The following is a 25,856-nucleotide window of genomic DNA, read 5'->3' as shown; positions in this document are numbered from 1 at the left end:
GGGGAAGCTGAATGTTGCTGTGGGGGAAGTGGAAGGTAAAGCTAAATCTAACTAAATTCTTGATATTTCCAGAGCTTGAGTGACTTGCATGTCACCAGCATTACAGTGGCCAAGTTTACATGATCATTTTTATTCCCCTTTAATTCTGAATAATACCTAAATCCTCTTGAAAATTACATTAATTAGGTAAACACCTAATTCCGAATTAAAATGTCAGTTTCAAATTAAATTTAAATCAGAATTAAGTGGCTGGTTTATTCTGATTTTAAATCTGAATTTAATCTTCGATCATGCAAACGTTCATTCTGCTTTAAATGAATTTGGGTTGTTCTGAGCGTGCTCGTTCCCTTGTCCTGTCACCATGATGGTACGGTCGTCTACATCCCTTCTCCTCAGTTCACCAAAGTGAAGCAGTATGCTCGTGTCGATGCTCCTTTTATACCCTGTCTGTTACTGACCTGTTGCCAGTTAACCTGATTAGATGTCAAATGCTCCTCCGGGTGTTTCTGGTTTGTACCAGTTACTTTTACAGCCTTTTGTTGCTCCTTTTCCTACTTTTTTCAGACGTGTTGCTGCCATCAGATTCACTATCAGCTCATATTTTCCATCACATGGTCAAATGTCTCAGTTTGAGCTGTGATGGCCCACTTAGCAATAGATGTTTCTCATATTCAACATTTTGTTTCACTCCACCACAAATCAGATCTTTTTTCGCTTTGACTTCCATGTTTTCCAGAGCAAAGGCTAAAGCACCAACAGCAGCATCAAAACCGTTAAGATCTTAAATTGTTTCACATATTTTTGACACATTTTTGAAAGCAACAAAATGCTATGACGCATAGATGTGCATTTGCACCCCACACAAACCATTTGTCTAACGGCATAAATATGGTCTATGCTATTGGACAAAAACTCCATGAGCTTGTCCATCTACTTTTCTACATCATGGTTCCACATGGAGAAAACTTGTCAAACTGAAAAATGATGCTGAAACTTTCCATTTGGAAAAGGATAAAGCAATATGCAGCAGGCATAGAAATAATACAATCGGCCATTGCTTATTACCCTAAAAATGAGATTTTACACATCATATCCCCTGTAAGTTTATAAATAAAAATGGATTTGAAAAACTTCTGTCAGCTTTAGTGCTTAATTTCCTGCAGCTTACACCCCACATAAACCTGATATGTCCTGCAGAGCACAAACACTTTGTCATAAATCGTATCTGTGAAGAGCGCAGCGGTCTTCCTGTCAGGCAGCTTGGCTCTGAAACTTATGATCCAATATTACATCACGCCCATGATTTCAATGCATATCAAACATTTGCTTTGTAAACGATGTTAAAGGCAGAGTTATTATGTCATATTTGACTGTAACTTCATCAGAGGGGAAGAGATGGATAAACAGATATTTGTTCTAGCTGGAGCCCATGTGTTTCCCTGCTGCTGCTTTTAATGCACCTTTATTTTACCAGTAAAGAACAATAAACCAGTCTTCACTCACACCTCCTGTTTCTTGACCTGCAGAGAAGCACTCGGATGTCACCACCATGCTTATTTGGGCCGTTGCACAGTATCTGCCACTCGTCGCAGTCGTGTTAGGCTCAAGAGGAACTTTATCTTGTGTTGTAAAATCCTGTCTTGTCCTTCTGAGCTACAGCCAGGATGGAGTTCTGGAAGTCTTTTGGAAGGCTGAATGCTGGTGCAGCTGTAGCTCAGGAGGAAGAGCAGTAGTCCACCAACCGGAAAGTTGGTGGATCGATTCCAGGGTTCCCATGACTCCATACCTAAGTGTCCTGGGCAGGACACTGAACCCATCGTTGCCTCCTGAAGTGTCTATCGGGGAATGAATGTGAGTGAATGGGTGAATGTGACATATAGTGTAAAGTGCTTTGAGTGGTCAACATAACTAGAAAAGCACTGTATAAGTACAGCCCATTTAACATTAACTTATTGGCAATTAATTAATAATTAAACGTTTCTAAACAAGCCTGTGACTATTAGAAAACTGAAAGTGTTTAAGAGTTCATTAACCTTTATTTATCATTTAGACTGAGACCCAGTTCTTTTCCAGGGTTCACTGAACAGCTTCTGAACACTTTCATTTGTTTCCGAGTGTCAAATCAAGTCCAGCAGAGGGAAATTTCAAGGCTGAGGTTGAAACGTTGGGCGTTTGCAGGGCAGCATAGATGTTCACCCTGACAGCTTTTATATTACACAGCTCAGAGGTGAGGCCTTGTGAGCAGCTTCCCTCTGCAGGGAATGTGCAGTGTCCCACAGGACATGAGTTATGGCAGGATGACTGGCAAAGAGCAGGAATTAAACAAACTGGGAATCCAGAGGAAAATAAATGTGGCAGGTGACTCAAATATAAAACATATCCACAAAGTTATTTTGACTTCATGTCTAAGTTGATGAAGACCCTTTTTCCACCCCAGAGACACTATGTAAAATACTATTATTATATTATATTATATTATATTATATTATATTATATTATATTATATTATATTATATTATATTATATTATATTATATTATATTATATCTTACACGGGGAGAACATGCAAACTCCACACAGAAAGGCCACTGTTCTAACCTCCCCCCCAGCCAAGGCCCAAACCTGTGGAAAAAATACATATTTCCATTGTTGCTTATTAATTTCAGAATAAACTATTCAGACATTAGATTAACACTTTCATTATGGATGGATGGATGGATGGATGGATGGATGGATGGGTGGATGGATGGATGGATGGATGGATGGATGGATGGCCTAAAAAGGAGAAAAAAATATCAACATGTGGTTCCTCTTTCTTCCACTAGAGGGTGCTGTGTAGTGAAATGTTGGTGATGGATCAGTGGAGAAGAGACTGAAACATTAGTATTTGATTTTATCTGAAATGCCATTTTGAACTTGTTGAGAAATTTTGGCAAATTTTGCAGCACTTTCAGCTTTGTATGACTTGGATAATACACACAGACAACAGAAAACACAGAATACACACAGCACCATGATCAGAAGCGGTGTGATTATTGTAGATGAAGATAGGTTGATGTGGGTAATGTTAAGGCCTACTCATATCTATAAATATAGGATCAGCATGCTTATAACAAAGGTAGCAGGAACGATAAATTTGTGTTTATTTCTTTGCTTTCCTGCGTCTGACAAATAAGTCAACAAACTTGTTTTGACTTTGTACGGGTCCATGAGGCATTTTTTTTAATTTCTCTCCTTTTCAGACAATCTTCAGGTGAACAGTTCATTTTAATTTAGGTAAATAAGTCATCTTAAACGTGCTGTATCTGGCCTCATTCTCACACATTTTTCCACGTTGCAGTATTGACTAGCCAACAGATGCCTGCAGCTGCAGCTGACATGCACACAGATCTGTGACAAACGGAGAGAAATGATAAACTTGCACTTAACCTTGTTTGATACGGTCCAGTGTAGGATTTTTACCTCCCTCTTCCTCACCTCTGCTTCTTAACGTGAGTCTTTCTCAGCGTACTCTCTCTCTTTATGCTCATGCTGTCCCTCGCCCCACCACCCAGCAACCCACCCCTTATCTCTCCCTCCACAATCACTCTCTCTGTGTCTCACTCTCGGGGGAGATAGTGCTGTTTGTTGTTTTAAGCCTGAGTTTGGTCCCACCACTCTCAGGAGAAAAGAGAAGGGAGAGCAGAAGTCCATAATGGCCTGCTGACGGGGACTACATGGGACGGCCCACTCCAGGGAGCATCTGATGGGATTATAACACACTTTCCAGTTAATTTTTCCCACTAAGACACACTCTGCTCAGTCTCTTGTATCACAGATGCTCGGATGGACAGCTTTTCCTGAAGACTGATGGACCTGAGGATCCTTTGTTGAGGGAATCCGTGTTATCGTTTTTTAAGTTTGCAGCTTATTTGGAGAATTCTGCTGTTAAGTCTTACAGGAGGGAAGCGTTTATCTTGGCAGGTCTGTGATGAGCTGAAAGGAGGAATCCCAGATGACAGTTGACACCATCCTCAGATCGGGGCCCCTCACTTTCTCTGCTCCTGAGATGAAATGCTAACTGTCTCTTTAAGTCTTCAGACTCTTTGCCTTTTTAGGCTGCTAACACTCACACATGCACACACACTATGTGATTTCCTCCTTTTCCACTAAAACAGGTGGACATATCTTTACACACTTTGATGCACTTCGGTTTGTTGATGCAGCGCTGAGCTTGATGTGAGGCAGTTTCATCTACTGAAAATTAAAGGAGACCCACTGTCAGGATTTTTTATAGCCTTGGATCTTTTTATACACCGACCATTTAAAGGAACCTGGTGCCATCAAGACAACAGTTTCTACTTCACAACACCATGGACGTTTCATGTCATGTCTCAGAACTTCACCGTTATCCTTTGCCATCCAAAGACGGGATTTCAGTGATTTTTTGAACTCAGTCCAAGACTTTATAAACCCGCCAATAAAATGATGAACAAAGACTCTCGATTTTCAAGGAAGATGCATGGCAGCTTCTCCGCGCGCAGGCACTCGTGCATCGGGTACGTATCCAACTATGTTTTGTCATTTTGATAAACCAGTTACTTCGTTTTTTAGGACTAATTTTAATAATCTACAGTCAAGTCATGCTGTTTTGGTGCCGTTATGTTATATTTCTTTTCGAGGACCATTTAAATGACATAATGCAGCTCTGTGCAAACCAATACTCAATTTAGTGTTGAACCTTCACTGTTTAAACTCTGGATTGTCTTTAATTCTAGCTAAAGCTCTAAGCAAAAAAGCTGGATGATTGTCTGCTGGCTGTGGTGAAGCTGGTAGATGTTATAGTAGCTGGTTCTGCAGGCCAGGTCCGTGGACCACGTCCGGTTCTGCAGGCCAGGTCCGTGGACCACAGTCCGGTTCTGCAGACCAGGTCCGTGGACCACAGTCCGGTTCTGCAGGCCATGCCAAACCCAGCATGCCCATCCTGTGGTGAGAGCTGCAGATTTGGTTTTCTGTTTCCTCTTGGAAACCCAAACAGAGAGGATGAAATAATTTGTCAGGTTGTCTCAGTTCAGGTAAATGTCGAAACGCTGACTAGACTAACTGAGTTAACTGTGGCTGTATCATGTTCCAACTGCGTAATCTGCAGGCTGCAGTCTGGGAAAACATAACATCTACTACAGCTGTGTGTTCCATGAATGGCTTGTTGTTATGGAGGTTTACAGACAATAAAAACAGATTCAATAGAGGCACACATATTGTACACAGCATGTGAGTAGACACAGAAACCTGGAGGCCTACATGATAATATAATGCATGCTGTGTAAGTGGTAACTTACCACTTTAAATCTTTAAAATAAGAACTTAATTGTGCAGAAATCTCTTTCTGACTGAAAAGGAAAAACAACATGTTTTTGTAAACATTCAGCACAATGTGAAGTGCAGCAAAAATTTCTGAACTCTGGGCATAAAGCATGTGCCTCGCGAGTGTCATCCCAACCCCTCCAGCTGTGAGCCGGTTTGGATCATATGAGCAGATCAAAGCAGGTGATTTTAGACCACAGCCAAAAATACTGACGTGCAGAGAGAGGGAACAGAACAAGCCTCTTTTCTCTTATTACCTGATGGCTTCAGTTTGCTTCCTGGCTCAGGACAACAAACTCGAGGCAGAGACACAGACTCAAAGCCACTTCATTTTCTTAACATTTAAATTGCAATCAAGAATTTAAGAATTTGAAGATATTATTGGTTTCATTTATGCAACACAAACTCAAACACACACTCACGCACACACACACGCACTGACAAAGCAGTGTCTGTCATCAAAGTGTGACAGCTCCTATCTTCAATTGTACCAACAGTACCAAGACACCATTCATCTCCTCCCTGTCCTCTATACACATTGTTATGGAGCCTTGACATGGACATGAGTTCTGTAACTTGCATCTCCATCTTTGTACAGGTACAAATCAGGTCAGGAAAGTCAGTTTAAAAAATTTTCAAATATGAAGATAAAAGTTAGAAAACTTATGTCTCTGTCCTTGCTCCATGCTTTCTGACCTCCTCAGCAATACACACCACTGTGTAAACAAGGCCACTGCATGAAGCTAACATGGAAGCTGTCGCAGCTGATGCTGGAAGAGGAGATAATTTAGACAAATAAGACAAGAGGGTGGTGAAGAAGTGATAGCGGGGACACCAGTTGAGATAGCGCTGCTTTTAGCACCGTGATAAGGACCAGAGGTTGACAGTTATGCTGAGCTACAGGGGGGGGGTTACTGTGCAGAAAGTAAATAAAGACATACTCTGTGGACACAATCAAAAGCAAGACAGAAATTCATTGTGACTGAAAGAATTAACAACAAAGGTGTCAAGTGAGGCCATTCAACTAAAGGGCAACAGTGTCACTGTTAGAGGTCTCAATATAGCTGCCAGCCACCCCACCGCCTCACCCCGCACACACAGATTAGTCAATAGGGCCTGTGTGAGGCCGGCTGCCCTGTGCGTCACTGCTGTACTCCCTATTTTCAGCATGACTGATTTCCCCAATCACCTCCAGAGCCTCATCGATTCCTGAGCAGTGGCCTGGGATGGCAGCAGCTCTGCAGCCACTCGTATCACCTCTTCATCAAGTCACTAATCGACACAGCTTTTCTTCTATGCACCGTTCAGGGACCCTGTAGAAGTTAAATACGAACTAATGCAACAAAATGAAAAGTTTTAAGATGCCGTTCTGTGTCCTGAAAACATCAGATGGCTTTCTACCTTTTTTATTAGTAGAAGTCTGGGGATGGTTTAGAAAATTATATTTGGTTTAATAAAAAAAACAAAAACATTGAGAGTAAAAATGTTCGCTTTAGTTGTGGTTTCGGAGTGGATCTGCTAAGACCAGTAGAGGGAGAAACCAACTAAGTTATGCCTGCAGTGGATCAGAGTTCAGTTTGGTCCGTCCGTCCGTCCGCCTATCTATCTATCTATCTATCTATCTATCTATCTATCTATCTATCTATCTATCTATCTATCTATCTATCTATCTATCTATCTATCTATCTATCTATCTATCTATCTATCTATCTATCTATCTATCTCTGTTTGGCTCAAACATCCGAGTGAACTCTGATGAACTCTATTTCTTTAGGCCATAACTCAAGAAGCTGCTCTAAATATTTCTCCTAATATCCAGAAAGGTCAAAGGTCATCTTCACAGTGACCAGAAACACTTTTCTTAGCCAACATTCAACACCATGTCCAGAAGGAGACATGGTGGCCATAATTTACATGCAGCTGCTGGCAGTAATCTGAAACTGTGACGCCCTCTGGACATGCATGTTTGATCAGAAAAGTCTTTGTTTCGTCTACATGAGCCAAGAGACATGAGTCCAAACACAAAGCAGAAACTTGAGCTTCAGAGGTGAGCTTACAAGTTTTTCCTCATAAACACACTTCTACTAAATGAACAACCACATGCCATCCAGATGTGTCCAGACAGAACCTGTCTCACTTCATGATGTGTGATTAGCCTCTTCCTGATTAGACCCCCTGTACAGGAGGCAGCATGAGATCCTATAGTCCAGAAGATGTTTGCAGACACCAGGAAGCAGCAATGCATAAGAACCTCATTTTCAACGTGGACAAATTTTAACATCACGCTTTTCTAGTAATTCTGCTTTGGTACAGTCTCATATGGATCTAACTGTGTATTTAACGTGTATTTTGAGTGTGGATCTATTTGTACTCTTCATGTATGTGTACATGAATGAGTTAGCCAACAGTTTGCAGGTCCTGACCTTTCTCTGCTGCATGCATCAGCTTTTAGACTGCAAATGAATGCATTTATATGTATGTGTGCACGTCGGTCGTTCAATCAATCCCTGAATCAGACAAACTCTGAACCCCACGGTCATAGTGACGGATAGCAGCTTATTGAATAACAAGGCTGTGCACCGGCCTTTACTACAGTACATGCTGTAACATGACAGTGGAATTACACTGAGAGTTAAATAAAGGCTGCGAGCTGTAGTAGCAGCAGGCTTACACCTGGTGCTGATGCTTTATTATAAACACTATTTTAGGTAAAATGACAAAATTTGTATTTGGAGCAAATCTACTTTCCACCACATTTAGTGTTTTAGGTTTTTAGATTTCAGTCAAATTTATGTAAAGATTGTGTCATGTGGCCTCATAAAGATGATAAAGACGTGGATCATTTAGAGCAGGGGTAGCCAACGTTTTTCAGATTTCCCTGCTCCAGCACACCTGACTCAAATTAAATGGATCCAGCAGCCTATAAGGATCTCCACAATGACTCGTTAGTTTAAGTCAGGTGTGTTGGAGCACAGAAATCTGGAAAACCTGCCGGATTGGGGCCCTCGAGGACCAACGTTGGCTACCCCTGATTTAGAGCATTTCTTTGTGAGGCAATAAAAAGTCTATAAGAAGCAGGTTGAATCCTTTCATGCCTGACCTAAGAAATAACAGGAATACTTTAGTCACATTTTAATCTAGTTTTTACTTTAACAAACTGTTAAATAAACAAAAATAATTTTCATATATGTTCCATTTATTATTATAATGGTACATATAGTCAGAATTACTGTAGTGCCAACTGAATCCACCAGGGGGCAGAACACAAGCATCAGGTTGTATACAACAAGGTTTTCAGCAAAGATTTTACCATAAATGAATGAAATAGGTCTCAGAAGCTGTGTAAATCAAATAAGACATTCAGTGTTAAAGGGTTAAGAATGGAAATATTCTTATAACTATGCATAGTTTCAAACATGCTGCAAACAAACACCAGGTGTGGGATAGGAGGTGTATTTTATGTTGCTTCAAAATCTGTTTGAGAACAAAAAGCTTTCAGATAATCACTGATTATTTTTTTCACTTGTTCTAAAATAGTTAACTCTTTCATGCAGGGCTTTGATTTAAAAATCAGTACAATATTTTTTCACATACAACATTTTAATCATAAGGTGACATGTATCGACATATAAGGTGGTGTTTTTATAAAAACTTATACATTTTAAAAAGATTTTTGTTTATTATTATTATTACTACTACTACTACTACTACTACTACTAATAATAATAATAATAATAATAATAATAATAATAATAATCTAGTCTAATTGGTCTCCAAAATCTTTATTTAAATAGCTTTATGCATTTAAATGTAATGATTTTTCATTATTCATTAAAACAACCCCTCAACCCCATAACAAAGACGATGGTCTGATCCACACCAGCATGAAGTCTTCTGGCCACCAGGACCAGAGACCACCCAGTGCCTTCCTTCTTTTACCAGAGTGTGGTCATTTATCCTCTGGTACTGTGTTGTCAAACTCAGTGATTCAACAGCGTTACATGAGGAAAAGATGCTAAACTATTCATTTATTGAAACTTTTTAAAATATTTTTTAAGAATATATAATAATCCTTAATCTCCAGCCTGTCATGTGCTCTCTCTCTCTGGGATTCAGAGCAGAGTCATTCTGAGCAAGAACCATGACCCTGGTCCGTGTTTAACTGTAGCAGGTTGTGAGATTGTGTCAGGTTGACTTTAACTCTTTCCTTGTTTAGTCATGTCCAAGTCCAGTTTGTACCGTTCTCATGGGATGACTCATGAGTAGTAAACCATCACCATCCATACATAGACTAGAAAACAGCTTTTACAAAGCCGTCCACAGTAGTAAAAGAGTAAATGCTGGATGCTTGTGTTTTCTTTAATATTTATTATCAGTAAAAGTGAATAATTTCCTCTACTTCCTGCCTCCAGATGTGATGGGACAGATGGTTTAGAGGTGTTTTTTGGCAGTAGTGGTCTTTATTTGAAGGTAGCCTTAACAAAAGAAAGGAGGATGAGGAGAAGGAACCTGTCCAGGACTCAAACCCAGCTTCATCCAGAAGTCTTTACCTAAACAGATTTGCTTGTGAAAGGATTTGTGAATACGAAGTCCACCGAGCCGCCACGATGGCTTTAAACCAGCGTGTTGTTCGAGTGCTCACCATGCTGCCGTGTAGCCAACACGTGATATCATGAGGCCCCTTTATAAATAATGGACCTATAAACCCAGAACTGAGGGTTCAGCCAGGATTTATGATCCATGGCAATTTTATGAGTCTTAGAAATTATCCAGTTACATGGTTTTGGCCTTTCTGACCAGCACTTCAGACACGTTGTGATCCTGAGCAGAACCAAAGTTAACGTCTGTCTCTCTTCAGATATCTCATCTCTTCCACCACAGTGACGCAGATACGAGGAACAAAATGAAATCCTCTGCTATGTGTGTGAGTGTGTGTGAGTGTGTGTGCTTCTCTGCTCTATTAAACAAAGAACAATGTTCTTCAAGCTCGTTGTTAAGCACCAACAATTCCTCCAACTGCACATGAAAACAATTTTCCTGTCTGAAAACAGGTCAGAGGTGTAGATGGCTAAAAAGATGAGTTCATACCATGGCCTTGTCCTGCTCGCATCAGGACATCATCCAGATCAGATCACATGTTCATTGCTGTAAAAACTAAATATTTCATGGAGGATGAGGCTGATTGTAATCATGCTTCATCGCATGTTTGTAATGGACTCAGCATCCACCTTATCAGGTCCACCTTCAGCATCAGAAGATGCTCCACTGTGGTCATAAAGGGATGGACATGGTCAGTAACAATACTCAGGTAGGCTGTGCTGGTTAAACCAGGACACGTTGGTACTAAGGGGCCCAAAGTGGGCCAAGAAAATCTCCCCCCACCATCACACCAGCAGCAGCCTGAAGCGTTGATCCAAGGCAGGATGGATCCATGTTTTCATGATGTTTCCAGCAGATTCTGATCCCAGCATCTGAATGTGGAGCTGAAATGGAGACTCATCAGACCAGCAACGTTTCTCCATCTTCTATTGTCCAGTGTTGGTGAGTGTGTGTGAATTGTAGCCTCAGTTTCCTGTTCTTAGCTGGCAGGAGGCACCCGGTGTGTCTTCTGCTGCATCCTGGTCCAGACACCTGCTGCTCTGGATATTTTCTCTTCTTCAGACCATCTCTGGAAACCCTGGAGATGGTTGTGGGTGGAAATCCCAGTAAATACTCAGACCAACAACCATGCCACGTTCAAAGTCTCTTAAATCCTCTTTCTTCCTCATTCTGATGCTCAGCTTGAGCTTCAGCAGGTCGTCTTCATCATGTCTACATGACCACATGCTGCCGTGTGATTGGCTGGTTGGATATTAGTGTAAACAGGAAGTAGAACAGGTGGAGCTGATAAAGAGGAGGGTTTATTAATTAACTGCTGGTGTTTACAAGTATTATAGTAAGCATTTGTTAGCGCCATGGACAGTAAATGACAGATGACACAGCCTCTTTGAAACGTGAAGCCCATGAAGAGGTACCTTTAGCCTGCATTCTCCCCAGTGGACAGCAGGGGGCAACTTTACTTTTCTGGTTACTAAAGAAGTCAGACTGTTGAGAAAAGCATCCTGATCCTTTCTTGACTGTTTTACCTCAGTAAACAATCTCATCATGAATTTATGGTACATGATTACTTTCAAGTTGTCACATGATGGCAGCTGAGAAAGATGGTCAGAGTCAAACCGACATCTCTGTAAAGGAGAGCTGGCATGGTGGAACATGTTGCATTTTTCTTGCCATGCTTATTCCACCATGTAGACGGGCTGTTTGAAAGCATACAAAGACAGTTCTATACTGGCTCTGTTTATTCAGTGTTAAGGCTGAGTATGGGAGGCATGATAAGGAGGTTTTCTGCTGCATGGAAAAACAAACACTTTTGCACGGTACAATTACTGTACTTGGATTCTCAGGCAGATTCACATCACATTTATTTTTAAATACTTGAAATACAGTATTCCACAAACCAGTGAGTGAGCTCATGGTGGCTACATGTTTATGCTTGTACTTCTGGTTATGCAAAAACTTAAAACAATAAAAAAGACGCCACTGATATCCTCCAGCCTTCTCTGGTTCACATTGCTTCAACTTTCAGGACACACCTGCCTGGTTTCAGTTGCCAATCTATGGTTGGATCGTTGGTCAAAATAAGCATATGCTGCTGAACGCATTACAACAGAGCACCTGCAGCACAGTCACAACCCTCCACCCTAAACTTACCCTTTTCATTGTAATTAAAGCTGACAAAAATATTATGTTTTGTTTAAGTTTCCTCATGGAACGCTCAGACGGGCCATCAGCTGAGGGATCACATTTACTTTTCACATTTATGGTCTTTAGAAATACATTGCCTCTGGCTAAGGGTGACCTTGCCTGCTCATGTCTAAGCCTGTCTGCTGGTACATAATGAATATTAGTGTGTGTGTTCTCAGCTCTGTCCTGTGAGCTACTTACTCTAATACCCCATCACACTCATTCTGTCGTCAATCTCTTTAACTAACACAGACAAGAGACGCACACGGACACCAACATGCACTCCTTCTGGAGAGTATGGAGCTACCATAGCGACACAAGTCTTGTAACTTTCATCTCCATATTTGAAACTGTAACAAGTACAGACACAAATCAGATCTGCTTGTACAGGTTAATTTAACAAGTAAAAAAAATACAGGTCAGTCCACGAGTAGGTGTTTAAAATCTGTGAGAAATATTTTGTACTTGAAAAACTGTATTTTCTGATTCATATTTTAGGCTTAAAAGAGTGACTTGTACTCTCTGACTTGGTTTGTACCTCTACTTGTCACAGTTTCAAATATGGATAACAAAAACTTATGTCCCTCTCGTTGCTCCGTGTTAGGGAGGACAGTCGAACTATGTCCAACGTGGTTTCCTACGGCTGTGCTTGTTTGAGCGAGTGGGAAAGGTTTAAAGTGGCTTTAACATCTGAGGAGGGCCCTGATCCCGCCTCCTTCCTCAGCTCTGACCTCACTCTGAAACCTGGTCCCCTTTGTGTTCGATGCACACATGCTCGGTCACATACCTACGCGCACACATATCTGTGCACGGGCTGAAAAACATCCACGCGCATTCAGAGGACGCGCATCTGGTGACAAAGTGGAGCAGGAGAGCAAGTTTGACCAGAGAAAGGTCTGCTCTGTGATTAAAGGCGCAGCTACCACAGAGGATCGGAGGAAGTGCAGAGAGAAATATACGAAGAGAGAGAGAGAGAGAGAGAGAGAGAGAGAGAGAGAGAGGAGGGCGACAGTGCTGATCCACATTAAAACCAGATATACGTGGGGCACCGCCTGATGGAGCTCTGCTGCTCGGACTGACAGCCTGCTACAGGTGCCCAGATCTGCGCTTCCCATCTTGAAGAAAGCAGCAACATCTTGGCTCTGCCTTGGGGCCGCAGGTCTTAAAGCTGGTGTCCACTCCTGCCAGAGGTAATGAGAGCTCCCGGGAAGCCGTGGAGACGCAGACAGCCCGAAAGAGCGAGACAGACGAGGAGGCGGACTGGGCTTACCAGGGATGAGAGTGGCAAGCTGAGGAGAACCAAGAGAGGAAGATCAGCGAAGCTGCCGAGAAGAGGAGGGTGAGGACGTGTTAAAGACAGTAGGCTAAAGAAAGATGAGTGTGCCGACCAACTGGGGTTTTTTTTACTCCGTGGAACGGAGTATCACAGTGCGGAGTGGGAACATATGGGGCTCACGCGCTGTCAACAGACCCATTGACATCACACAGAAACGCAGGCGGTAATTAAGAGCTATGTCCTTTACTCTAAATCACTCCTTTTCCTCCTACTCTTCTATCTAACGCCTTCTTTCACACAAGCACAGCATGCGTGTCCCTGCAGACTGAACTAGAACTGGCTTCTGTTGGATAAAAAGGGGCTCCTACTGGGGTCAAAGGTCATCCTCTGTCCACCTGTAGGGCCTCACTGATTTATTCCTCCTATCATATCAGCTCTGACAGGTCAGAAATGAATCAAGTTATACATTCAACCACTAAAATGATTTTTTCTGTCCAGGAATGGAAGTAATTAACTATCATTTGACATCTTAATGGAGAAATAATAATGTGCTTCATTTTTTTTATACTATCACAACTACTATTTTATAATAATAATTAATTATTATTATTATCATTATTATTATAATTATTTATGTATATGTACATAAATATTATGTATATGTGTGTGTGTGTGTGTGTGTGTGTGCATGGTTTAACAATGTGCTTTAATATTTTATTCATTTATTTGTTTTTTTTGTATATAGTTTTGTGTTCTACCATCCAGCTGCAGTAAATTAAATGGATGTATCGCTGACTCTACAATAAGCTGCAGCAGAGTTTGGGGATATAAATACAGACAATACAGCACCTTCACTTTTTAATATTGATAAAGTTAAAGCTTAAAACAACAATAAAAGACTAAGCATCTGTTATGTTTCAATAACTTTGACTTGCTGATTGCATTTTTGTAGATTAAATTAAGTAAAAGTGATGCAAACATGTGGATTAAGCTCAGTGCTTTATGCATCGTGCAGATTTAGGGAGTGTGCAGAGAATATTGATCTTTGAGGACAATGTTGATGAAAGAACTGACAGCTGGAGCCAAATTAATCTACACATTTTCATTCTGATGCATTTTCACAATCTAATAACAGTATGAATTTAAAGAGGAATCGGTCTCTGGAAGAGTCTTTTCTCTTGCTTTTTATTCTTGGACTGTCTCCTGTACCAAACATCACCATGTGGTGATGAAGTGAAATCCACTGAAAGCACTCAGACGTGTCAGCAGGAGGGGATTCTGTGTTTTGTAGACAAAGCATACCCATGCATAAGTCTTAATTTTTAAATGCATGAGTTTAGCTGGTGAAATAAGCACGAGGCATGAAATACACTAAACAAGGTAAGCCATGTTTGGCTTGAAGTCCAGTTACCTCCATTAACCCGAGACGGCAGCCTTGTATGTAGGTGGATATTTGCCAGGGTTATTCATGTCTTTACGTGTCTGTGTGCAGCAGCACTGCCTGAAACCGATCTTCTCTTCACGCCTCATCTTGATGCGTGATGATAGCTTTTTTCTTTTTAACTTTTTTTCTCAGCTTTTCATAAAAATTCCCTTCAAATTCAAGGACTGGAGCAGTTTATTGGCTCGGATGTGAAGCAGTCATTTATCTGTCCAGTTAGATTGTTATTAATCTGAACTGGACCTAAAATATTGCAGAGATGAAGGAATAGATGTATGTAAGCTGCAAGAAACAGCAAGAAACAAGTAACCCAAACATGCAAGAGGAAAAGTGACTGATGCAAGCAGGACGTTCTGCATAGATGCATTAATGTGGAAGACCAGCTGGCAGCAGATTTAGTTGTGCAGGATTTCATCTGCATCCTCTGTGAGGCAGCTACAGACCAAGCAAAAGCTTCTTTTAGTCATCAGCTTCATGATGTTAGAGGGATAGTCTGGTCTCATCAGCGTCACTGCACTGTAGATTTACTCCAGAGGGAGTTTTACGAGCCAAGATAGAGAAAAGTGAGGTGGATTTAAAATCATTTCAACCTCATGGTTGTTGGAATTGCCCAGTATGGTACACTGTAAAAAATGTAACATTACGGTGTTTCCCATATTCTTTTAAATATGAGGAAATACCAAGAATATTTACACATATAATGTAAAATAACATGAAAAACCTGTTACTGTGAAAACATTAATTTTCTGTTTTTTAAAAGGAAATACGAGCTAATTTTACATAAAAGACTGTTTTAAGACATTTTCAAATTGATTCATTAAAGTGTCATTAAAAACTAATTAAATCTCTAAATTTAAGTTTAATGTCGTAAATATTTAGATATTTTACTGTAAATTAATTTGTACTGTTATATGGTCTACATGACACGTGCAGATAGTGTTGGCCTGAAAGTTAAAGACATGGATTTGGGGCTGGAGGACTCGGATTCCCGTCTCACAACAAACTGAATTGTTGTTATATGTGCTAACATCTTTCATTAAACATGAAAAAACTGCATAAAATAAAAGATGTTAAAGTAAAGGTGTAAACTGTAATTTTACATTTTGGTTTTTTTCTTTGTTTACAGTATTTTTCTGGCAACCCAGCTGACAAAAATCTTACAGTTTTAAAGTTTTTTTTGTACCATAAAGAGCGATATAGTGAGTGGTAGCTAAGAGGTCGGAGCGATGGACTTGGGGCTGGACAGGACCCAGGTTTAATGATGTATTTTCAATAAAATATTTAAAAGGGCAAATGTGAAGCTGATGTTTCTGCCTGTAGACCACAAAGTGTCATGATCCACACCTCCCTCTACCTCTGCCCCATTCCCCAGCTCACCTGGCCTGGCAAAACAAAAGTGTGAACACACTGAGCGAAACAACATTTATTGGAACACGTGGAAGTAGCTTCTAATGTTTATGCTGTTGCTTACTGTCCAGGGGAAGCTAGCTCTGAGTCCAACTGTAGGCTCTCCTCTTAAGGAACACCAGGCCGATGTTAATCCGGGTTCTGTCCCGTTCTTTATCTGATAACTTCTTCACCGTAATGTCAGATCCTGGTCATCTTCTGGTAAATGTTTCGTTCCACTCGCCGTCATTACACTTCAAAAATACGCGCTAATACTGCTCAATGGCTGTAGCCTTTTATAGGGAGGGAGGGCCGAGGGGGCGGAGAGGAGGCGGAGCTTCACATGAACCTGCAGCTGGACCGGCTGGTAAACACGGAGCTGGAGATCAGCACGGAGATGCGGTGTGTGACGTCATGCTATACTCCAGATAAATTACACCTCGAGTTCTTCACATAGACATTTTTTTATTTCCTTCAGTCTAGAAGTGATGAATTTTTATTTATTGCTCCTTTAAATGGTGACGTCATTTTATTACATTACATAGTAACTTAATACAAGAATCTTCCATAAAACTGCATTTCAAAACTAATTAATAACAGCAGCTTTTTATAATTGTCTCATTTTCTATTTTTAACCATATTTATAGGTATTTTAATTGTTATTATATGTGCAAAAATCTGTCATTAAACATTAAAGAAGCCAAAATAAAATAAAAGATCTGTGTAAAAGTAAAGATGTAAACTGCATTTTTATTCTAGAAGTTTACAGTAAATTTACAATTTGGTAGTTTTCTGATTATTACAGTACTTTTCTGGCACTGAGCTGAACAGATTTCTTTGTTGTTTTGTTGCAGTGTAATGCATTAAGTAGTAGATCTGGTATCAGGAAATGTCTAAGTTCTTTTGTACATTTTTCTTTATTTTTCTTTTTTCTAAGTCTTCAGCAGCTGATGACGTTTTTATTCCAGCAAACTTTTAGATAGATTGCTTTTATACTTCTGTTATATGTATTTTATTTTGTGTGTTTTATTGTGCATTTAATAGAAAAGTAGTATTAAATAACCTTATTTACAAACTGAAATAATAATAATAAAAAAATATAATAATAATAATAATATTGATAATAATACATCTATAAATAGAGCAGAAGAGACAGACAGAAGTCTGTTTAAGAAGAGATTTTTTGGAAGTGTCGGACTCTGCTGATCTGATCTCAGACTGTTTGTTCCAGAGTTTCAGAGTTTTGACCTTAAATGTTTTGTCACCTCTGGTGTAAACTGAGTCTCTGGACTAACTTAAAGTCTCTGCCAGAGGACCTCAGTCTACGTACAGGCTGAATAAGGTCTTGAATAGCTTTAAAAGTCAAGAATAAAACCAGTTCTGAACCAAGAGCCAGTCCTGCAGCTCAGGCTGAACGATCTCATTTTGTTTGACTTTCTCTGAGGGCGAATCTAAGTGGAGACTGTTTCCTCTGGAGGCACAGAGGGATTTTTATGGATCTTAAACTAAACCACCTGAATGTTTGTAAGAATTTAGTATTGTTCATCAGACATATCAATAAAACCAGTCACATGTCCATCCCCCATACACACCTATAAAAACGCCACACTTTGTTTTATCAGGCTGACCCACTTCAACATGTCACTGTGGATATGTTGGCATGTTGATTTAAGCTGTTTAGGCATCTAAATCTTAAAACTGTGATTATTCCCATAACAACACAGAACAGAAGCTATACTTGTGATGTCAGATTTAAATAAATGACACTAGTAAATCACCCTAATTACTTTTTACCAGCCATTAACAGTGTGCAGAGTCTGCAGGCTGTTAATCCAATAACTCAGCGCTGGCTTCGGCGTGGTGGGAGGTGGCACAGAGGATTAGGCACTTACAACGGTGATGGGATGGAAAAATCCATTTATAAATGTGGTGTAGTTGGATGTTTGGGAGATAGAGAAGTTTAATCTGAGTTTTGGTTGTTACTGAGCTGACGGTTTCGGCTGGTTGCACGTGACTCAAGTAATGTTTTTTTAAATGTAATGTTTTTCCTGTCAGTTCGTCCTGGAGAAGAACCTGAACTGGTCTAATTTATCACATTTATCTCGAAGTGTTGGAGGCAGAAAGCTGCTGCTTTTCCGGGTTTCTTCAAAGGACTTGAGCTTCATCTGGATTCTGGTTATGTTCTGGGTGTGGGCACTATGCTGAACATGAAAACGATGGTAATTCTGTACATATGACCAGTTTTTTAAAAAAGTTTTTATCTGAACCATTTTGATCTTTAGCAGCAGTGTTTGCTCAGAAACCTGGATCAGGTGCTGACATGAACTCCAGGAAGCAGTCGGGTAGATTTCTGTGTGTGTGCACAGCAACACTCAGCCGTGGATGCTGGTGTTCGTTTATCTCAACATCAGTGTGGTGACGGTAAATGAATCCATTCTTTCTGAGCCCTTCGTGGAACATAACACACTCATTCTGATTAACTTCATTTATCTTGAAGAAATTGAAAGTCATCAGCTTTGGGTTTGCAAATGTGGCAGATGTGACAGATCCGATGCATTCAATGATGTGTGATAGAGAAGAAGCATCATCTTTCTTTTGGCCTGGTGGCAGATAGTTTCTATTTTTAAATCAGAGTACAGATGACCACAAGGTGTCGAACACAGGTCTTTATGAGATACAAACTACTATAAGTACCCCTTGCTGAGCGCAGAACAGCAGCCACCCCACCCTGGTGGCAAGATTTTGTACCCTTAAAGATTCAATACGTTACTTTTTTTTTCCTGAAGGTGTACCAGCAGATGAACCCCATGGACTCTACATAGTGGACTGTCAAATATAACACCGGTTTTAATAGGATATATTTAGTGGATGTAACTTGATTTTAATCTAGTTGTCTTAAATATGTGAAATAATTCAAATGTCAATGCCAGGCTTATTTACAAAGCACATTTAAAACTGGCACCGCTGCCCAAAGTGCTGTAAACAGGGGTGGACTAGCCATCTGTGTATTGTAGAAGCACAGAACCGGCTGCCCGCTCATTGCAGTCACTGCCCCTCAATTTTAATTGCACACAACACACACTACATAAACAGTCAGGAGCGGGGAGGGAGAGGGTATTGGGGACCTCTCACACCCCTGCTCCCCCTGTGTGTGGCTGGGGGCGGTCGGGGGGAGGTGGTTGCACCGGGGCCGGGTCCCGGGGTGGCTGCGCTGGTGGGCTGCTGGCTCTGTGGGGGTTGGGTCAAGGGAGGGTGCTTGGGGCTCGCTGTCCGCTGGTCCGCCTGGGGTATCCCCCACGGGGCATGGTGGGTGGGTTGTGTGTGGCGTGACTGTGTGGTGGTGAGTGATTGTAGGTGCGGCGCGGGGGAGGGTGTGAGTGTGGGGTTATATGGGGTGCAGATTGAAGTAGGTGGGAAGTGGGGGGAGGGGGCCGATAGCACCCTGGTTCCCGGGGTGTGCGGCTGGAACATCGGGGTGTGTGCTGTGGCTGTCTGGGGGGGCCTGGTCCTCCTAGGCATGTTGCGGGCCCTCTGCCTTTGGGGGGTGGGGCGGCCTCCTCTGGGCTCCTGGGGCCCTGGGCCCTTCGCTCTGGCTGCCCTGGGTGGCCGGTCCCTGGCGGGGCCGGCGGCTGCTGATCTTGGCCCACTGGGGCCTGTGCCCCGGGACCGTGGGGGGCTCTTGCTGGGGCTCTCCTCTGCCGCCCTTCGGGTGGGGCTGGAGTCGTCTTTGTGGTGGGGTGGCTTGGGTTGGTGCTCCAGGTCTGCTGCTGAGGGCCCGGCCCAGGCCCTGGTCTGCCTCTGGCCTCCGTGGAGGCGTGGTCGCATTTGCATGATCTCACTCACCACTCTTCATCACTGATCACTCCTTGTTTCTCATGCTCTGCATGCTGACACAGTCACTGAGTTGTCCAGTGGGTTTTTAATATTAAGCGATAATTATTACATTTTTTTTTTTGTATTTTTCCTGTGAGTTAGTATCTGGTCGCTGTTATGTCTTTTTGATTTGGTTATTATTTAAAAAACTCTTAATGACTGGCAGCCCTGTTTTTTCTGTGTGTGTGTTTCTGCTTTTGTAAAAGTTGTAGGAAATTTTCTGGTGTGTTCATGTACAGGTGTAACAGTTTGTTGTCTGGTGATGGTGTGGATTGTAGGGTCGTTTCCTTCTGTCTGTGATCTTTTTGTCTCCTTTCTTCTTTCCCTTTTGCTCTTTTTGCTATTTTCCATCTTCTTCTGTCCCCTCCAGTCAGGTTCAGCAAGATTACATAGATTCCGTGATTCAAAGTAAATAAATAAATAAATGAATCAGATTATCAAGAGGAGCCTTACCCATAGGCCTCCCCTTGGCAGAGCAAATTTGTTCAGCATGATACAGCAACCAGATTATCATTTTGCTTGCTATGATGCTGGACAGGACAAGTTAAAAAAAAAAAAAAAAAAAAAGAATCACAGAACTCCAGGACGGCCGGTGGCCGGCCGCCACACGAGGTTGTAACGGCTGCAGGCCTCTGTGCTTGCGCCACACAGACATCACCTGTTTTTTCCCCAAATGTAATGTTTCACACCACAGTCCTGTAGGTGGCAGCAGTACATATTCGAGTTGGATGCCATTCGTCCATGCCCACTAATGAAGGAGCAGAAGAAGAAGATTATGTGAAACATAAGCTGTGTCCAAATTCAGGGTCTACACGCTTCGAAGTGCACAGACTACATAGGCTATGGAGGGTCCTACGTAGTCTGTGTACTCCGAAGCTGCGTACCCTTCAAAAGGAGACAGCCTACCTAGCCGACAGTAATTTCAAAGTTTTAAGTAATTCAACATCCTATGTTGTTGCTATGGGAAAATTCTCAAGTTTACATATCTTAGTGAACGTTTACACTGACCGAGTGATAATGTAAAAAAAGAGAGGTTCTGTTGCTTTTCAGCAAGTACACTCGTCATTAAAAAGCCACAAATATCAAATATTACAGTATTTTAATGACACTGTTTAAGAAAGACGTTGTTAATGTGCTCGGTTTTGTCACATTTCTACTAAAGTGAGGTAAACAAAAACTCTTTGATGGAGCTTTGTTGCTTATTCCCCGTCATTAGGCTCTCAGATCAGCTTCCACCCTGAGCCCCGCCTCCCCCTGATGCAGGCTGCCTCTGATTGGTCAACTGCCAAGAGTAGTTGTTGGGAGTACGCACTGTTTTCATCATAGAAAGACCGGCAGAACCATAGTAGTATAAAAACAGAGAAAAACAATGTCAACACAAAACATACGTACATATTCCAGCCCAAATCAGACCCTGAAAATAAGAGTGAACAGCTCAGCAACCCGCAGCGACTTGGTAATCTGCAGAGACTCGGCTACCCCACAGCAACTCGGCAACCCACAGCAACTCAGCAACCCGCAGCGACTTGGTAATCTGCAGAGACTCGGCTACCCCACAGCAACTCAGCAACCCGCAGCGACTTGGTAATCTGCAGAGACTCGGCTACCCCGCAGCAACTCGGCAACCCACAGCAACTTGGCAACCTGCAGCGACTTTGCAACCCCCAGCAAATTGGCAAGTCTGCAACACGCAGAGACTCAGCTACCCCACAACGATTCAGCTACCTCACAGCAACTCAAGTCAACCTGCAGCAAACTGGCAACCAGCAGCCACTCTGCAATCCACAGCGACTCGGCAACTTGCAGCAACTCGGCAACCCCGCAGAGAATTGGCAACCTGCAGCGACTCGGCTGCCCCGCTGCAACTCGGCAACCCTTAAATTACTTTAAGCACCCCAAATCAGACAGACAGAACCTAGATGTTTTTTTATTTTTATTTTTTTATCACCCTCAGGAGACAAAATACTTGACAGTATAAAGAGTGTTTCAACACAAAGATGGCGCAGACAGAAAATGGCTCACATACCATGAACAGAACCGTAGAGTGTATTGTGCAGCATGTTTAGCATTTTTCAAACCAACTGTAGGCAATCCCTTCACAAGTGCAATACAGGACTGGAACCATATCAGTCAAAGAGTTGAGGAGCATGAGAGCAGCAACATGCACAGAGGTTGTGCTGAGGTATATTTTTGAGGGCTTCTAAATCAGATATAGCCGCCAGGCTTTGTTGTTGAATTTCCGCCCAATTGTTGTGGGCTGGGCCGAGTCAAAGCCCAGGGTTGTTTTTTAGTCCCAGTCCATCACCTCATGTGCCGAGCAGAGAAACAGAAAGGATGATGTTTTTGGTTTTTCTGGACATATTTCACAAAAGGTTTTACAGCTGAATCATACGTTTTAAAAGCGAAAGAAAAGATAAGCAGTTAACTCTTTCTGTGACATTAACTCAGGAAACAAAAAGTGGACTGAGAATTTCAGAATCAGCGCTTATTCTACTTGTTGATTTTGATTTAAAGGGACATTGTGTAACATTTTCTGTTGTTTACTGGCCAAAATTGATATCTGCATGTATGTGTTATCATTGGTGTATTAAGACATCCACTAATGATCTGACCCATTCTTGTAAACGAAGAATTTTTGAGTTGTTCATATGACGGCTAACCACCAACTAGTACCAACTAAATGGTTTCCCTGCTAGCCAGCACACAGTCTCACTGTGGGACTAAAAACCCACATTGCCTTTTGGGACAGGTTTATAAACTGGTTTTACTGGGACTAAAAACCGGTGGGAATTCTTTATAAGCTGGTTTTACTGGGACTAAAGACCAGTAGGAAGGCATTATAAGCTGGTTTTACTGGGACTAAAAGCTGACGGGAAGGCTTTATAAGCTGGTTTTACTGGGACTAAAAGCCGGCGGGAAGGCTTTATGAACTGGTTTTACTGGGACTAAAAGCTGGCGGGAAGGCTTTATAAGCTGGTTTTACTGGGACTAAAGACCAGTAGGAAGGCTTTATAAGCTGGTTTTACTGGGACTAAAAGCTGGCTGGAAGGCTTTATAAGCTGGTTTTACTGGGACTAAAAGCTGGCGGGAAGGCTTTATAAGCTGGTTTTACTGGGACTAAAGACCAGTAGGAAGGCTTTATAAGCTGGTTTTACTGGGACTAAAAGCTGGCGGGAAGGCTTTATAAGCTGGTTTTACTGGGACTAAAGACCAGTAGGAAGGCTTTATAAGCTGGTTTTACTGGGACTAAAAGCCGGCCGGACGGTTTACATGCTGGTTTTACTGGGACTAAAAGCTGGCTGGACAGTTTACATGCTGGTTTTACTGGGACTTAAAGCCGGCGGGACAGTTTACAAGCTGGTTTTCATGGGATTAAAAGCCAGTGTTGTGTCGAGGCCAGATTTCCCGTCCAGATCCGTTCCCCCTGTGTGAACCATCCCTTCTGAACACAGAGGAACCATATCTGACAGTTTGATGGGATGTAGTTGCAATATTCAGGAAATCATAAACTTCTTCACTTGAGTGAACAGTTATCGGCTTCCATCGGTGTTGTTGAGGCATTTTGACACACGGTGGCTACCGTTGTGTTTTTAGAAAAGTGAGGCGCTACAATGCACCAAACGTTAGAACGCAGTGCAGAAATCCAACGTTAGATGGAAGTAATTCCTGCACAATGTCCCTTGAAAACTCTGGTTTAGTTGTGTTGTTTATGTGAAAACTTACAAGTTGAATCCAGTGGAGTCTGACCATGAACATGCCTGCTGGTCTCTGGTTAACTGATAAGCCCTCACTTGTCATGCAGAGTGTGAAAAATCTGTGTTTTACAGCTTTGATCAATCAACCTGACAAAGTCTCTCTCCTAAAATGTTGGGAGGAATATTGTCCATAAACTTTGCAGATGATTTAATGCTGATAAGTATATGAAAGTTGACCTGATCTGGATTATTTCTGGACTTTATTTAAGCTCCATGTAATGTTGCAGCATCTCTAACTGATGTTGACATCATCCAGAGCTGAGGCTCCATGTTTTCTAACACAACACCTCATGTTTATCTGTCATCTTATCTCAGCTTCTGGAGCCTATTCCAATAACATCTGCATACCTGATCACATTCTAATGATCATGGACCTGGTGCTTAACCCTGTCTGAGGGAGAGCCTCTGCAGTTTGCCTGCATATTGTCCTGCTGTTTAAAGTTTAATGCGTGTGCAGGGAGGCTGCTTATCCAAAACTAATGTGATAGAACATCTGATCATAATATTGAACCTCCATGCAGCTCACATCCTCTCAGAGTAATTCATATGGCAGCTAAATGTGCAGGCGTCACCATGGCGTTGTATTGTTTCCAGAGGAAGGCGTTTGGATTCCAGCTGGCGATTACAACTGATATAATAATAACTTCATGCACACACATCCAGTCATGCAAAGATTTTCTGGAGTTTCTTGTTGCTTTTGCTGCTCTGAGGTTGAAGTAGATTCTGTACAGTGTTATTCATAGACCGGCCGTCAGTGTGGTGGTCCGGAAGGAGAAAAATGATATTTTACTATAAATAGAATTCACCATTTTTCATTCTATATGTTAATTCTCATTTTCCACACTGTTTATAATGAACCTTACAGCAATAAGACAGTTTCCTTCCCTTCAGACGAACGTTTGATGATAAACCGAAGAAACAACGTGATTTAAAGCAAGGAAGTCACTGGCCCTACATAGAAATTAAGTTTCTATATTAAGAAGATATTAAATGCAATGTTTAATAAAAAGTAATATTTTGATAAAAGTAATTCATATTCTAATAATAGGTCAGGAATACCACACACATATGGAAATGTACACGTATGTATATTTAAAATAACTTCCAGATCTGGAAAAGTTCCTCTGATCATCATGTGGAATACTGGACTTTTTACCTCCAGATACCTGGAATTAAATATCTGCTGGTTTTATAGACTGGTCTGGAAGCTGGAATAAACCTGGAAATGATGAAATGAGAAAAAATTCGATCATGGTTACACATTACAATAACAAAAGAAATAATGTACAGAGTTACATGTTCTCACCTAGAAGAGAATATCAGAGAAGCAGCAGGTGGCTTAAGGTTGCCGGGCATATCAAGGAGGCAACTGGCTGACACGCACGTTTCGTCTGCTGCAGCTGTGGCGCACTGAGCCCGTTCTCACGCTCCCGCCTGTGTGCATGTGTACGTAAATCAACTGTCGTAAAACAGTCGCAAAAGCAGTGATGACTTTATACCTTAGACTGTATATAAAAGATATATACAAAGAGATGCCGCCTCGGACACTGCTGTCTATAGGATCGATGCATCATCGCGGCCTAGAAAAAGAACAAAAAAAAAGTGAACTAAAAAATAAAGAAAATATTGACAGAATTTTTATTTTATTTATTTATTAATTAATTTAACTGTTCTAAACATTTTTAAATTGTCTTTTTTATCAATTTTTGCCTTTCCCACTCTTTATGGCAGCATCCATTACAACTATATGTACCAGGCTGATTATGCTAATTAGTGACTTCTAGGACAGCCAATAGCTGCTGTTCTTACTGAGGAGTGGGAACAGCGGCTGGACAGGAGCATCAGTCCCTGAAGCTGTTTATTACCAGGAACTACATGGACCAGTCATACCATGCCCTGTAGGGGATGATGGGGACAAAGTTGCTGTTCTGCTTCGACTGCAAAGTGAAAATTAAATCATCAAATCTGATTTGATTTGTTTTGACAAGTTCTACTTGTTT

At 41.5% G+C, this 25,856-nt stretch overlaps 1 protein-coding gene across 6 annotated transcripts in view; it reads left to right on the top strand.

Moving 5' to 3' along the window:
- Positions 1–25,856, top strand: part of LOC121643793 (cAMP-specific 3',5'-cyclic phosphodiesterase 4D-like) — a 79,214-nt gene that overhangs the window by 15,574 nt on the left and 37,784 nt on the right. The window contains exon 1 of one of the 6 annotated variants that reach the window (XM_041991338.1): positions 12,989–13,464. The exons of 4 other annotated variants lie outside the window; for them this stretch is intronic. In XM_041991338.1, the coding sequence (XP_041847272.1) occupies positions 13,319–13,464 (146 nt within the window). In that variant the 5' untranslated portion in view covers positions 12,989–13,318. Of the gene's footprint in view, positions 1–12,988; positions 13,625–25,856 lie in introns of those variants that run through there. One more of the 6 variants, XM_041991339.1, reaches the window with a different exon arrangement.

Source organism: Melanotaenia boesemani, chromosome 8 (genome assembly GCF_017639745.1).
Source record: "Melanotaenia boesemani isolate fMelBoe1 chromosome 8, fMelBoe1.pri, whole genome shotgun sequence".
Taxonomy (NCBI): Eukaryota; Metazoa; Chordata; class Actinopteri; order Atheriniformes; family Melanotaeniidae; genus Melanotaenia; species Melanotaenia boesemani.
This window is presented reverse-complemented; position numbering and strand designations above follow the sequence as displayed.